Genomic DNA, 14,141 nt, shown 5'->3' on the forward strand with positions numbered 1-14,141 from the left:
GGTGGCCATTAACTTTTATAATGTTGAGTACATAGTGGAGCTCTCAGTGGGGACTAGGGCCCATTCGGAGTTCTGGGAACCTTTTAATAAATGAGCCACACTCTGAAGCATCGCCCACTTTTTCTGACACATTTGTATGTCTCGAAAAAATTAATGCAGGGGCTGCATAAATGTAGCATTCAGCAGGAATGCCAAATTTATCAATGTATTTACACCATAATTAAATTAATTAGAGTAGCTAGGCTTTCCTTTACCCGGGGCAAAGGTTCAGCTCGCTGCCCCAAATTCCTGTGTCTAAATATTGTGGCCAAGGTAGTGGCTTGTTGGCAGGGCCAGTGTCAGCATGGCATCACTGTCCATATATGGACAGTGATGTCATAGGGAGAGAAGGAGCCCCAGGCAGAGCACTACAAGCGTCTCTGCTCCAGGACTGCGTCTCTGGGGAAGCCCCTGACATCCCTGTCCATATATGGACAGTGATGTCAGAGGGAGAGAAGTAGTCCCAGGCAGAGCGCTACAAGCGGCTCTGCTCCGGGTCTCCGTCTCTGGTTAAAACCTTTATGGACAGTGATGTCAAGAGGAGAGAAGGAGTCCCAGGCAGAGCACTAGTGGCTCTGCTCCAGGACTCCATCTCTGGGGAAGCCCCTGACATCACTGTCCATATATGGACAGTGTTGTCAGGAGCAGAGCAGTGTCCCAGGCAGAGTGCTAGTAGCGCTCTGCCCAGGACTTTGGCTATGGGGTTGCCCCTGACATCACTAGCCGTATATGGAAAGTGATGTCAGGGGCTTCCCCAGGGCTGGAGTACCGGAGCAGAGCCTTTACAAGCACTCTGCCCGGGACTTCAGCTCTGCTCCGGACATCACTATCCATATATGGACAGTGATGTCAGGAGCAGAGCAGGAGTCCTAGGCAGAGTGATAGTAGTGATTTGCCTGGGACTATGGCTCTGGGGTTGCCCCTGACAACACTGTCCATATATGGACAGTGACGTCAGGGGTTTCTCCTGAAGCTGAATCCCCAGCCAGAGCATCAGCAATGCTCCGGCTGGGAATTCCACTCCTGGAGTGAACCCCAAAGGCGCTAGCTACAGGAGAGGGTGGCTGTGTGGTACTACCAGGGAGGGTAGCAGTGTGGCACTACCAGGGAGGGGGGCTGTGTGGCAATACCTGGGAAGTGGGGGCTGTGTGGCACTACCTGGGAGGTGGGCTGTGTGGCACTACATGGGAGGGGGCTGTGTGGCACTACCAAGGAGGGGGGATGTGTGGCATTACCAGGTAGGGGGGGCAATCTGGCACTATCTACAGAGGGCACTACATTTATGGGGTAAAAACTGGGGGCTTAACTTCTATATGGGGGCATAAACCAGGCCTAATGTCTATATGGGGGCACAAAGTGAAGTTTTCTGCCATTTTACTACAGCCGTGAGTTCCCCCGCAATGGGGCCTACTAAGTCTGTGTCGCCCAAGGGCCCACATAAACCTGGAGCCGGCCCTGCTTGTTGGTACCCAGCACCCAGGCACATGAAGCCTGGTGATCAGCAGATTGCCGCGAGGCCAGCTTCTCAAACCTCTAATGAACACTAGATTATTTTTTGGGTATCTGAAAGAACACATCCACACACCCGAGGTCAAACAAAATATATATTTTTTATTTAAATTAATTAACATAAAGTCATTAACACACAATTATTTCAAAGTTGCCAACTTTTAAAAATAATTTCCAGGCATATCTTCCTGCTGAGCAGGGAAATCGAAGACCATTAATGATGATCGTCTATGTGGAGGGCAAAATGGGCAAGTGCCCTCAGACCTCCACCACCCTCCTCAGGATGTATCACAACAACTACAACTCCTCGATGATAGAGTGTTGTTATCTGTGCATTTATAGCACTGTTATTTAGGCAGTGTATGTCTGTATTATTGGGCACTGTATGTCGGTATTATTTAGTCACTATATAACTCTGTCATTGTGTATTTTCATGGCTTTATTTTGTGTATTGTATGGCGGAGTGTAATCTGGACAAAACTTTACTTATTAATTTATTGGAATGAGACTTCTTTTCTCTCAAATTTTACATATTTTTATTTTTAACATTTTTATCACAAATATTTTTATATTAGGGCTCACTGTAGCAGGGAAGACATTATCTGTGTCTTCCCTGCATTTTTCTATATGCAAAAGACAGGAAACTGATCTAATGGCAAGTGACCATTCATTCACTTTTACCGGTTTTGTATCTCGTTAAATACATTGAAGTCAGACATTGTGTTTCCCCAATTTCCACAAAAATGACCCAAATTTGTTAGACTGGGGGTAGTTGTGGGGTTTGGAATCTCAAACCTTCTTTTACTTGGTTTTAAAAATAAACTCTAGACATATCTTCCTGCTGAGCAAGGGAAATCTAAGACCATTATGGATGATCGTTGGGCCGGATTACAGGGAGGGCCAAAGGGGCAAGTGCCTTCAGACCTCCACCACCCTCCTCAGGATGTGAGCCATGAGGGAAGCGCATTATGACCAGCACCTTACTTACTGTAGATCAACTGCTTGAAAGCAAAGGGTCTAATTGCTGTTTTTGCATATCGGCCTTTCAGGGTGATACATAGAGATGAGGTTGGGCACCTACTGGTATTAACACTACCACATCCCTGCACAGGTTCTCACCACCAAATGAAGTAAAAGATGCTGCCAACCTGGTCTGGGCCTCCTTTCTCCAGGGGTCCCATAGCAGCCGCATGGTCTGCCACCATGGTAGGTACCGTAAGCCCTTATGGCCCTCTACTCTGTGTGTGTATGCCCTTTGCATATTATAGAGATTTCTCTCTTCTATAAATAATGAAAAACAGAAAATCCCACTGGAAACTCTCAGTTGGCAACCATGATATTGGTCCTTACTCTTAAAAAAGAACGAAACAGAAAACACTGGCCTAGTTGGCCTAGTTTTACAATATAATGGCTTAAAATAGGTAATAAAGACTGGAAGGAGAGAACGAGACAGTTCTTTTACATCTTAATATCTTCATAAAGAAGCGTGAGGAAATAATAATAACTTAGGCGGCTAAATATATAATATCTCACCCTGAGACTCATTAATGCATTTTAAAGCTATAGCACCAATATCACCAATATATTCGGATCCTCCGGGACGGTGGACGTTCTTACAGAACACCCAAGTCTTCATAGTCTCTGTTTCATCAGTTCATAATTTCAGTATAATCGTGATAGCTTTCCAGATCTGCAAAAATGTCATTTGGTTTTCGACAGTTCAGATTACAAAAACAAGCGTTGATCCACATGACGTTCCAAGAGACCCCGGTCCCGTCTGGGCAATCAAACTTGACTTCAATGGTCTTCGACTTGTATGGAGTGCAGCATCTATCGTCTGAGCAAACTCCACAATATTTGGGTCGGTAAGCTTTCTTACTCACGCAACCAGAAATAGTGAAATTTTTTGCTTCGGTTTCCCGGTAAACTGCCAAACATTTTTTACCAGGCTAGAAAAAGGAAAATAAATATTAAAGTGAATGGTTATGGTAAAAAATACATAATAAAGCTTAATTCCCAGCTACTAAAGTTTCCTTTAAGAGCGTAAATATAGAGAGTCCTTCTGGTCTCTGGTGCCTTTGGTGGCACAATGGCCTTTCTACCACAATATAGGTCATCAATACTCTAAATTACATAAAGTAAAAGGGGCGACCTGTTACGGATTTTGCATTAGGCCCAGGAGCTTAAAGGGGTTCAATATTAGAAAAAACTGTGTTTTTTTCAAAAACAGCGCCACACCTGTCCACAGGTTGTGTGTGGCATTGCAGCTCAGTTACATTCACTTTCATGGAGCTGAGCTACAATACCAGACAATAACTATGGATAGATGTGGCGCTGTTTTTGGCAGAAAGCAGCTTTGTTTTTTCTAATCCTGGACAACACGTCTCTGGTTTTCTTACTTGGGATATAAGTGGAGAGAAGGTCTTTTCTACTTAGGAAACCTTCATCAATAATTCTCCTTCCGTACATCAACAGTACTAATACAGGGCTGCTAGACTTCCAACTCACTCCCTGTTACTATCAATTTAAAAAAATTACCTGGGCGCCTCCAGAATCGTTCAGAACCTGGGAATTTTTGAGACCTTGGTGGAAGACCATAGCAGCTAGATGGAGGTCAGAGCCCTTATGAGATCATTACCATGAACTCAAGTCATATATCATTTTGGGCAGAGGGAGACTGATGTATATCCCATTTAAAAAAGCTTTTTGGTTTTGGATGTGATTTCCCTTTAAATAGTGAAAACCTTTCATAGTCTAGAAGTTATAGAATCCCCCACAATATATTGGGAGACTTTATAGAGTTATGAAGCCACATCCGACTTCATTGCTGTCTATTCAAGTCAAAGAGATCATCATTTTTACTGACCCCAGTACAGAACTTGGCATTTTATCCTAATCCCTTAAGTGATGTAATCCCTACTCCCGATGATGTCATCAGTTTAATTTGACCACACCCCCAGCTATTATATTGTTAAAATAATTATAGAATACATAATATCGCAACAAAATTGGCTGGAAAGCTATGTCAGGGAACAATGGGATTGTTGGATGAGAAAGGTATGGATGATCCTGTACCCATTCAGTGGTGATTGGTGAACGTTAGGGGTTGTATGAGATTAGAAGGAATTATCTGCTTTTTTTTTCCTCCAGGAATGTGCCACTCTTGTCTATGGCTGTTTGTGGTACTGCAGCACAGCCCTATTTAGGTGAATTGGGTTGAGCTGCAATACCAGGCATGGCCATGGAGAAGAGTGGCGCTGATACTGAAAAACAAGCAGAACCTAACATCTTATTTCACACAACCATTTTTAGTGAAGAGTTCAAGGATCTTTTGGATGATATCTACATCTCTCCTTCCTTCCCTATTGACTTCATCCTTTCTCAAATATATATTTTCATAAATGAAGCTCTCAAACCTCATACCCGGAAATGTTTTGTTATGTCCACTTCACACGGCCTCATGTTACAGAGACGACTTTCCTTGAGCAGTTTACACTTGTCATTATCATTGGATATCCGTGTAGATATTCCCATGCCGCACGTCTTGGTACACAGGCTCCACGGAGTGGTCTGAATAATACAGTTGTTGTGCCACAATTCACTTTCCCCACCGTAAACTGAAAGATAAAAAGGTAAATGTGAGTCAGGGGAGGGAAAAGTCAGCAGAATAAATCCAAGTATTAATCCTGCTGCTACTAATACTACTGCTACTACTGCTACCAGGGCTGGCATCAGCACCCGGCGAACCCGGGCAAGTGCCGGGGCCCACTACACTTGGGGGAGCCAACTAGGCCACCGGGTGCTAACGTTGCCGTCGTCACAGCATCACTGTCCATATATGGACAGTGATGTAAGGAGGAGAGAAGGAGCCCCAGGCAGAGCGCTAGCGGCTCTGCTCCCGGACTCTGTCATCGGGAAAGCCCCTGACATCACTGTCCATCTATGGACAGTGTTGTCAGGAGCAGAGCAGTGTTCCAGGCAGTGGCGTAGCTCTAGGGGTCGCAACTGTCACAACTGCGACCGGCCCCCAAGCCTGGGGAGGCCACAGGGCCCCCATTGCAACACAGCGCTGACCGCGCTGGTCTCGCTTCCAACTGAATCTGCATCCGCAGGACGCACATTCAATTGAGTTCAATGCTGGAGCATCGCTCCAACATTCACTGTGCCGCGAGTGGCTCGGCGCAGGCACGCGCGATGTAGTGACGTAATCGTGCCTGCCTGCACCGAGTCACTCACAGCACAGTGCAGAGGAGGATAAGGATCTCCTCCACCTGTGTGGGAACGGGGATAGGTAAGTAATTATGTTATTATTTTTCCATTAGCTACATACATACGGGGGCATTGTACTGCGTATGGGGCTCATATGGTAGCTGCTGAGGGGGCATTATACTGTATGGGGGCATTATACTGTATGGGACAGCTAAGGGGGGCATTATACTATATGGGGGACATTATACTGTATGGGGCAGCTATGGGGGGCATTATACTGTATGGGGACATTATACTGTATTGGGCAGCTATTGGGGGCATTATACTGTATGGGGACATTATACTGTATTGGGCAGCTATTGGGGGCATTATACTGTATGGGACAGCTATGCGGGGCATTATACTGTATGGGTCATTATACTGTATGTGGCAACTATGGGTGGCAATTTACTACTACTATTACTACTGCTACTGCTACTACTACTACTGCTACTACTACTGCAACTACTACTACTATTACTACTACTACTACTACTGCTGCTACTACTACTACTACTACTACTACTACTACTATCAATACTACTACTACTACTACTACTACTACTACTACTACTACTACTACTACTACTACTACTACTACTACTACTACTACTACTACCACCACCACTATACTACTACTACTTCTACTACTACTACTACTTACTACTACCACTATTACTACTACTACTGCTACTACTACTACTACTACTACTACTGCTACTACTACTACAATATTTATAATACTACTAATAGTAATAACAATTATAATATAATATTTATAATGATAATATTTATTATACTACTACTAATACTATGTATACTACTACTATTAGTAATATCAATAATATGTACACTACCGTTCAAAAGTTTAGGGTCACTCAGAAATTTCCTTATTTTTAAAAGAAAAGCACACTTTTTTTCAATGAAGATAACATTAAATTAATCAGAAATACACAATGTCTGTTTTTTAATGCAATATCTACATAGGTGTATAGAGGCCCATTTCCAGCAACCATCACTCCAGTGTTCTAATGGTACATTGTGTTTGCTAACTGTGTTAGAAGGCTAATGGATGATTAGAAAACACTTGAACACCCTTGTGCAATTATGTTAGCACCGCTGTAAACAGTTATGCTGTTTAGAGGAGCTATAAAACTGACCTTCCTTTGAGCTAGTTGACAATCTGGAGCATTAGATTTGTGGGTTCGATTAAACTCTCAAAATGGCTAGAAAAAGAGAGCTTTCATGTGAAACTCGACAGTCTATTCTTGTTCTTAGAAATGAAGGCTATTCCATGCGAGAAATTGCCAAGAAACTGAAGATTTCCTACAACGGTGTGTACTACTCCCTTCAGAGAACAGCACAAACAGGCTCTAACCAGAGTAGAAAGAGAAGTGGGAGGCCCCGCTGCACAACTGAGCAACAAGACAAGTACATTAGAGTCTCTAGTTTGAGAAATAGACGCCTCACAGGTCCTCAACTGGCAGCTTCATTAAATAATACCCGCAAAACGCCAGTGTCAACGTCTACAGTGAAGAGGCAACTCCGGGATGCTGGCCTTCAGGGCAGAGTGGCAAAGAAAAAGCCATATCTAAGACTGGCTAATAAAAGGAAAAGATTAATATGGGCAAAAGCACACAGACATTGGACAGAGGAAGATTGGAAAAAAGTGTTATGGACAGACGAATCGAAGTTTGAGGTGTTTGGATCACACAGAAGAACATTTGTGAGACGCAGAACAACTGAAAAGATGCTGGAAGAGTGCCTGACGCCATCTGTCAAGCATGGTGGAGGTAATGTGATGGTCTGGGGTTGCTTTGGTGCTGGTAAAGTGGGAGATTTGTACAAGGTAAAAGGGATTTTGAATAAGGAAGGCTATCACTCCATTTTGCAACACCATGCCATACCCTGTGGACAGCGCTTGATTGGAGCCAATTTCATCCTACAACAGGACAATGACCCAAAGCACACCTCCAAATTATCCAAGAACTATTTAGGGAAGAAGCCGGCAGCTGGTATTCTATCTGTAATGGAGTGGCCAGCGCAGTCACCAGATCTCAACCCCATAGAGCTGTTGTGGGAGCAGCTTGACCGTATGGTACGCAAGAAGTGCCCATCAAGCCAATCCAACTTATGGGAGGGGTCTCTGGAAGCACGGGGTGAAATTTCTCCCGATTACCTCAGCAAATTAACAGCTAGAATGCCAAAGGTCTGCAATGCTGGAATTGCTGCAAATGGAGCATTCCAAGACGAAAGCAAAGTTTGAAGGAGAAAATCATTATTTCAAATAAAAATCATTATTTCTAACCTTGTCAATGTCTTGACTATATTTTCTAGTCATTTTGCAACTCATTTGATAAATATAAGTGTGAGTTTTCATGGAAAACACAAAATTGTCTGGGTGACCCCAAACTTTTGAACGGTAGTGTATACTGCTACTACTAGTACAAATAATAATAATAATAATAATAATAATAATAATAACAGTATGTTTAACCCCTTCCCCCTGCTTGCATTCTGGGCCCTAATGTCCAAGCCATTTTATACATTTTGACATTGTCACATTCAAAGAGCTGTAACTTTTTTATTTTTGCGTCGGCATAGCTGTATAAGGTCTTGTTTTTTGCGGGACGACTTGCAGTTTTTATTGGTACCATTTGAGAGTAGATGCGACTTTTTGATCACTTTTTATCACATTTTTTTAAAGTCAGGATTAACAGAAAACAGCAATTTTTCCATTGTTTTTTATTTTATTTTTTACGGCGTTCACAGTGCGGGTTAAATAATGTAACAGCTTTATAGTCGGGGTCGTTACGGACGCGGCGATACCAAATATGTGTAACTTTTTTGCTTTATTGTATTTTTTTTTAATAGTAAAGCATTTTGTAAGGGGAAAAAGTGGGTTTTTCATTTTTTTTGTTTCACTTTTTTTTTTTAATTAACTTTATTAAACTTTTTTACTTTTTTACTAGTCCCACTAGGGGACTTCACTATCCTCCGATCGCTATTATAATACACGGCAATACTTTTGTATTGCAGTATATAATGCCTGTCTGTGTTTAAAACGGACAGGCATCTGCTAGGTCATGCCAGAGGCATGATCTAGCAGGCATTCGCTGCAGGCAGACCTGGGGGTCTTTATTAGACCCCCGGCTGCCATAGAAGACACAGACACTCGGCGATTTTATCGCCGGGTGTCAGTGAGATGAGAGGGAGCGCCCTCCCTCTCTCCAAAACCATTCAGATGCGGTGCTCGCTATTGTGCACCGCATCTGAAGGGTTAAACAGGTGAGCGATACTAATATCGATCTCACCCGGCAGAGCAGGGACGCCCCCAGCCCTCAGCTGCTTCTGGCAGCTGAGAGCAGGGAGATTTGACAGCTCCCTGCTCTGTTTACTTTATTCTACAGCAGCGACGTAGAATAGCGGCGCTCTAGAATAAAGCCCACTAATGACCGCCGTAAAAAGACGTATCGGCGGTCATTAAGGGGTTAATACTACTACTAGGGATGTCACGATACCAGAATTTGGACTTCGATACCGATACTTCGTGTAGTATTTGCGATTTCGATACCAATTCGATACTTTGGCAACAGTAATAATAAAAAAAAGTTCTTCCATTTTCTGATGTGAGGCGCGAGGTGTGATGATGAATTTAACGTCCATGTGCCTCACATTAATAGTAATTAACCCCATCATGTTTCTCAGTCATAATGGGTTGATGTGCGAGGTACATGATGGGGTTAATTACTATTAATGTGAGGCACATGGAGGTTAAATTCATCGCACCTCGTGCCCCACAATAAGTGATGGAAAGCAGTTTTTATTTTATTTTTTTACAGCGTACACATCATAAATGACGCAAAAAAATTGTTGTGCAGGTTATTACGGCCGCGCCAATACTGATTATGTGTATATTTTATTATTTTATGTATTGAGACTTTTTTTAATGTTTATTGTAAAAAAGGCGTATGTGTATTGTTTTTTTTAAATTTAACATTACTTTATGTTTTTACTTTATTTTTTAAACTTTAATGTACTGGTATATATCTATATACGGATAGTACACAGGCAGTTGTTAGGACATACCTCAGTATGCCCTAACAGGAAATATGGCAGGACAGCCCTGGGGTCCTTCAATGGACCCTGGGCTGTCTGCCCATATTTGGTATGTCGCTCAATCGCGTCACAGGAATTCCCTGTGACACGATCCAAGGGGCTTCCCCCCTTCTCATTTTCTCCTGAATGATGCAGTCCGCTGTGATCGCAGCATTCACGGAAATAACGGCGGAGATGAGAGGTTTCTCTGATCTCCGCTAGCTGCGGTTGCGTAATACAGTCATTGCCCCGGTCCTGACAGGAAGTGCGTGCGCGGTCAGCATGAGGTGATGCGGCCGGCGCTGCAGTAATGAGCGGCGTTTCAGGACCTGAAGACAGAACATGGGGGTGTTTTGTAGTGCGCCCGCCATGTTCTGTCTTCAGTGCCGGCAATCATTAGTGCAGCGTCGGCCGCATCGCATCATCCTGACTCCGAGCACGTGTTATCAGGACTCAGGAGCGCGGCAATGACTGTATTACACAGCCGCAGCCCCGCTCTCATACATTCATGTGTTACTATACTGCAAACAAATGTAAAAAACGGCCGCTGGAGAATTCCACAGCAATTCCGCCACGTCTGGCCCTGCCCTTATAATAACAATAATAATCAGCGGCCTAACAATCCTCCCCAAGGTATAGATAATGGTACACAAAAAGGAGAGTGTCCCGGGCCAGTGATCGCCACATCAGTTAGATTTTCCCCAGATAGGCCTAAACTCTTATTAAATGGAATATATCACCTCATTTTTCTTTTTTACTAATAAAAAACATACAGAAACATATTCTTTTTTTTAAAATCTATTTTTATTTTCTTATTCTGTATTTTTTATTCAATTTTCTTTACATGATTATGGGAGCAGCCATCTTGCCTGTATTGCTGCAACAACAAATGCAGAGATTTGCTTTACAGCAGGCACCGAGACATAAGAAAACTACGTCTGAGGCCCCATGCACACGAACATAAAAACGCCCGTAATTACGGCACGTTTTTACGGGCCCATGGACTTCTATTGGCCATAAGTACCTCCCCGTATGCTTACTGGAAGGTGCCCGTGCCGTTGAAAAATATAGAACATGTCCTATTTCAGGCCGTAATTACGGCACGGGCAGCCCTTAGAAGTCTATGGGGCTCCCGTAATTATGGGTGACTATGTGTGTGCACCGGTAATTACGGGAGCGTTGCTAGGCGACGTCAGTAAATAGTCACTGTCCAGGGTGATGAAAGAGTTAAGCGATCGGCAGTAACTGTTTCAGCACCCTGGACAGTGACTACCGATCCCAATATAGATCAACCTGTAAAAAAAAAAAAGACGTTCATACTTACCCAGAACTCCCTGCTTCTTCCTCCAGTCCGGCCTCCCAGGATGACGTTTCAGCCCATGTGACCGCTGCAGCCAATCACAGGCCAATCACAGGCTGCAGCCAATCACAGGCCAATCACAGGCTGCAGCCAATCACAGGCTGCAGCGGTCACATGGACTGCCGCGTCATCCAGGGAGGTCGGGCTGGATGGCAAAAGAGGGACGCGTCACCAAGACAACGGCCGGTAAGTATGAATTTCTTTTACTTTTATTACGGAAAGGGCTGCCCCTTCTCTTTATCCTGCACTGATAGAGAGAAGGGCTGCCGATTACTGCAGTGTAATTTTGCAGAAAAAACGTGCCCCGTAAATATGGGTGGAATACGGATGACACCGGACCCGTATTTACGGGCACGGGTCCGTAAATGCTGGTGCAATACGGGTCGAATACATGTGACCAAGGACCCGTATTTACGGGAGGAAAAAAATACGTTTGTGCATGAGGCCTGAAAATGACCTATTGACTTCTATGGGAGAGTGTAGTGAGCATGCTCTGTAACATGTGCAGAGGTCTCTCTGCAGGGAGGGGGAGGAGAGCTGAACTATCCCTATCACCTATTGTCAATAATGTGATCCTCTGTTATATGCCGCCATCTTTATAGTAGAGGTGTTATCTTTCATTGTTACCACACCCTCTGATGATTTTATTTAATACAGCTAGTGACATGGAAAATGAGAAAAATGTTTAACAAAATAAAAAGATTTTCAGAAAATAAATTTGCTTTCACATTTATGGTTCTGATCAAGGGGCCCTATTACTTCAAAATAAAAATGACTGCTCTACATATTTCTACCACTAGGTGGAGTTGCAGATTACTGTACTATATGTGCTTTATTAGAAGTATTTGGCATTCCAAGTTGCACATGGACACATTTCTCCACAACAGCACACCATGTGGTTAGATATGGAATTGCAAGTAAAATTTGTAATTTGTATGGAAAACATACTGTTTATAGAATAGAAAATTCATAAGATTAGAAACCATACAATTCTCTATAAACAAACAAACAAACCTGGAGAGGCAATGTGCCGCGGAGATGCTTTTCTAAACCTCTTTGAGTCGTCACATATCCATTGCTCACAACATTTTCCTGCCATTTTAACACGTTTAGGATTCTGACACCATACAAGAGGGGGCCTGGAGTTCACGCATAGGGGGACGCAGCCTATGTCCCCATTCAGGCAAGTGCAGTTGAATTTGCAGTTTGGTTGAAAGCTCTGGCCATTGATGTACCGCACGCCGTTGAGAAGACAACCTACTCCAGACATCTCTGCAAATACACAGCAAAAAGCAAGAGAGATCAAGGTCACAATTGTTATCACTACAGCGCTTATATATATATATACACGTAGCATGGCGGGTTGAAAATGAACTGCACTACAGAAATTACTCCGAATTTTTTTTAATTTAGACTTTCTTAAAGGGAATTTGTCACCTTTCTGTATATATTTTTTTTTAATTAAAACCAGATAGTGAAACATAATCTTTTTGATTTGTTTTATTGTAGATTTTTTTTAGTTCTATTTTATGTACGTGATTATTGGGGGCAGCCATCTCTATAGAACAGGAAGAATCAATCTATTATGAAATGTGGATCCTGTGTTATCTATATAGAGGTGTTACCTGTTATTGTAATCCTGCCTGTGATGATAGTGAGATGACTACTAAAGAAGTGGTCTCTACAGAACAGGAAGGATAAGTCTATTATGAATGGTGGATACCATGTTATCTATATATAGGTGTTACCTGTCTGTATAATTCTGCCTGTGATGATAATGAGATGACTGCTGAGAAGTGATCTCTACAGAACAGGAAGGGTCAGTCTATTATGAATGGTGGATAATATGTTATCTATGTGTTCTTTCATAGTAATCCTGCCTGTGATGATAATGAGATGATACTGAGAAGTGATCTCTACAGAACAGGAAGGGTCAGTCTATTATGAATGGTGGATCCTGTGTTATCTGTATATAGGTGTTAACTGTCAGTATAATCCTGCCTGTGAAGATAATGATATGACTGCTGAGAAGTGATCTCTACAGAACAGGAAGGATCAGTCTATTATGAATGGTGGATCCTGTGTTATCTGTATATAGGTGTTACCTGTCGGTATAATCCTGCCTGTGAAGATAATGATATGACTGCTGAGAAGTGATCTCTACAGAACAGGAAGGATCAGTCTGTTATGAATGGTGGATCATGTGTTATCTGTATATAGGTGTTACCTGTCGGTATAATCCTGCCTGTGAAGATAATGATATGACTGCTGAGAAGTGATCTCTACAGAACAGGAAGGATCAGTCTATTATGAATGGTGGATCCTGTGTTATCTGTATATAGGCGTTACCTGTCGGTATAATCCTGCCTGTGAAGATAATGATATGACTGCTGAGAAGTGATCTCTACAGAACAGGAAGGATCAGTCTATTATGAATGGTGGATCCTGTGTTATCTGTATATAGGTGTTACCTGTCGGTATAATCCCGCCTGTGAAGATAATGATATGACTGCTGATATGTGATCTCTACAGAACAGGAAGGGTCAGTCTATTATGAATGGTGGAAACTGTGTTATCTGTACATAGGTGTTACCTGTCGGTATAATCCTGCCTGTGAAGATAATGATATGACTGCTGAGAAGTGATTTCTACAGAACAGGAAGGGTCAGTCTGTTGTAAGACTCAGTGGCCAGAGTGAAAATGGCAGGATTTTAGTATTATTTTCTGATATAGATTGTGACATAGAAAATAAAAAAAAAATCAACAAAAAATATTTCTAAAAAGGTTTAACATAAAAACTTGATTTAAAAGAAAGGTAATTTTCTAACGACACATTCTTTTAGAGGGGTTGTCCAATCCCTTTGTGATAGAATTACATATTGTCCCA

The 14,141-nt window shown here is 42.6% G+C and overlaps 1 protein-coding gene across 1 annotated transcript in view; it reads right to left on the reverse strand.

Annotated features, from left to right (window-relative positions):
* Window positions 1–1,681: 1,681 nt before the first annotated feature.
* The window catches only part of CCN4 (cellular communication network factor 4), a 55,782-nt gene continuing 43,322 nt past the window's right edge, over window positions 1,682–14,141 (reverse strand). The window contains exons 3-5 of the mRNA XM_075827958.1: window positions 12,269–12,526; window positions 4,972–5,165; window positions 1,682–3,497 (exon numbers count right to left, since the gene is read on the reverse strand). Of these exons, the coding sequence (XP_075684073.1) occupies window positions 3,198–3,497; window positions 4,972–5,165; window positions 12,269–12,526 (752 nt within the window). The 3' untranslated portion in view covers window positions 1,682–3,197. The remainder of the gene's footprint in view (window positions 3,498–4,971; window positions 5,166–12,268; window positions 12,527–14,141) is intronic.

Source organism: Rhinoderma darwinii, chromosome 5 (genome assembly GCF_050947455.1).
Source record: "Rhinoderma darwinii isolate aRhiDar2 chromosome 5, aRhiDar2.hap1, whole genome shotgun sequence".
Taxonomy (NCBI): Eukaryota; Metazoa; Chordata; class Amphibia; order Anura; family Rhinodermatidae; genus Rhinoderma; species Rhinoderma darwinii.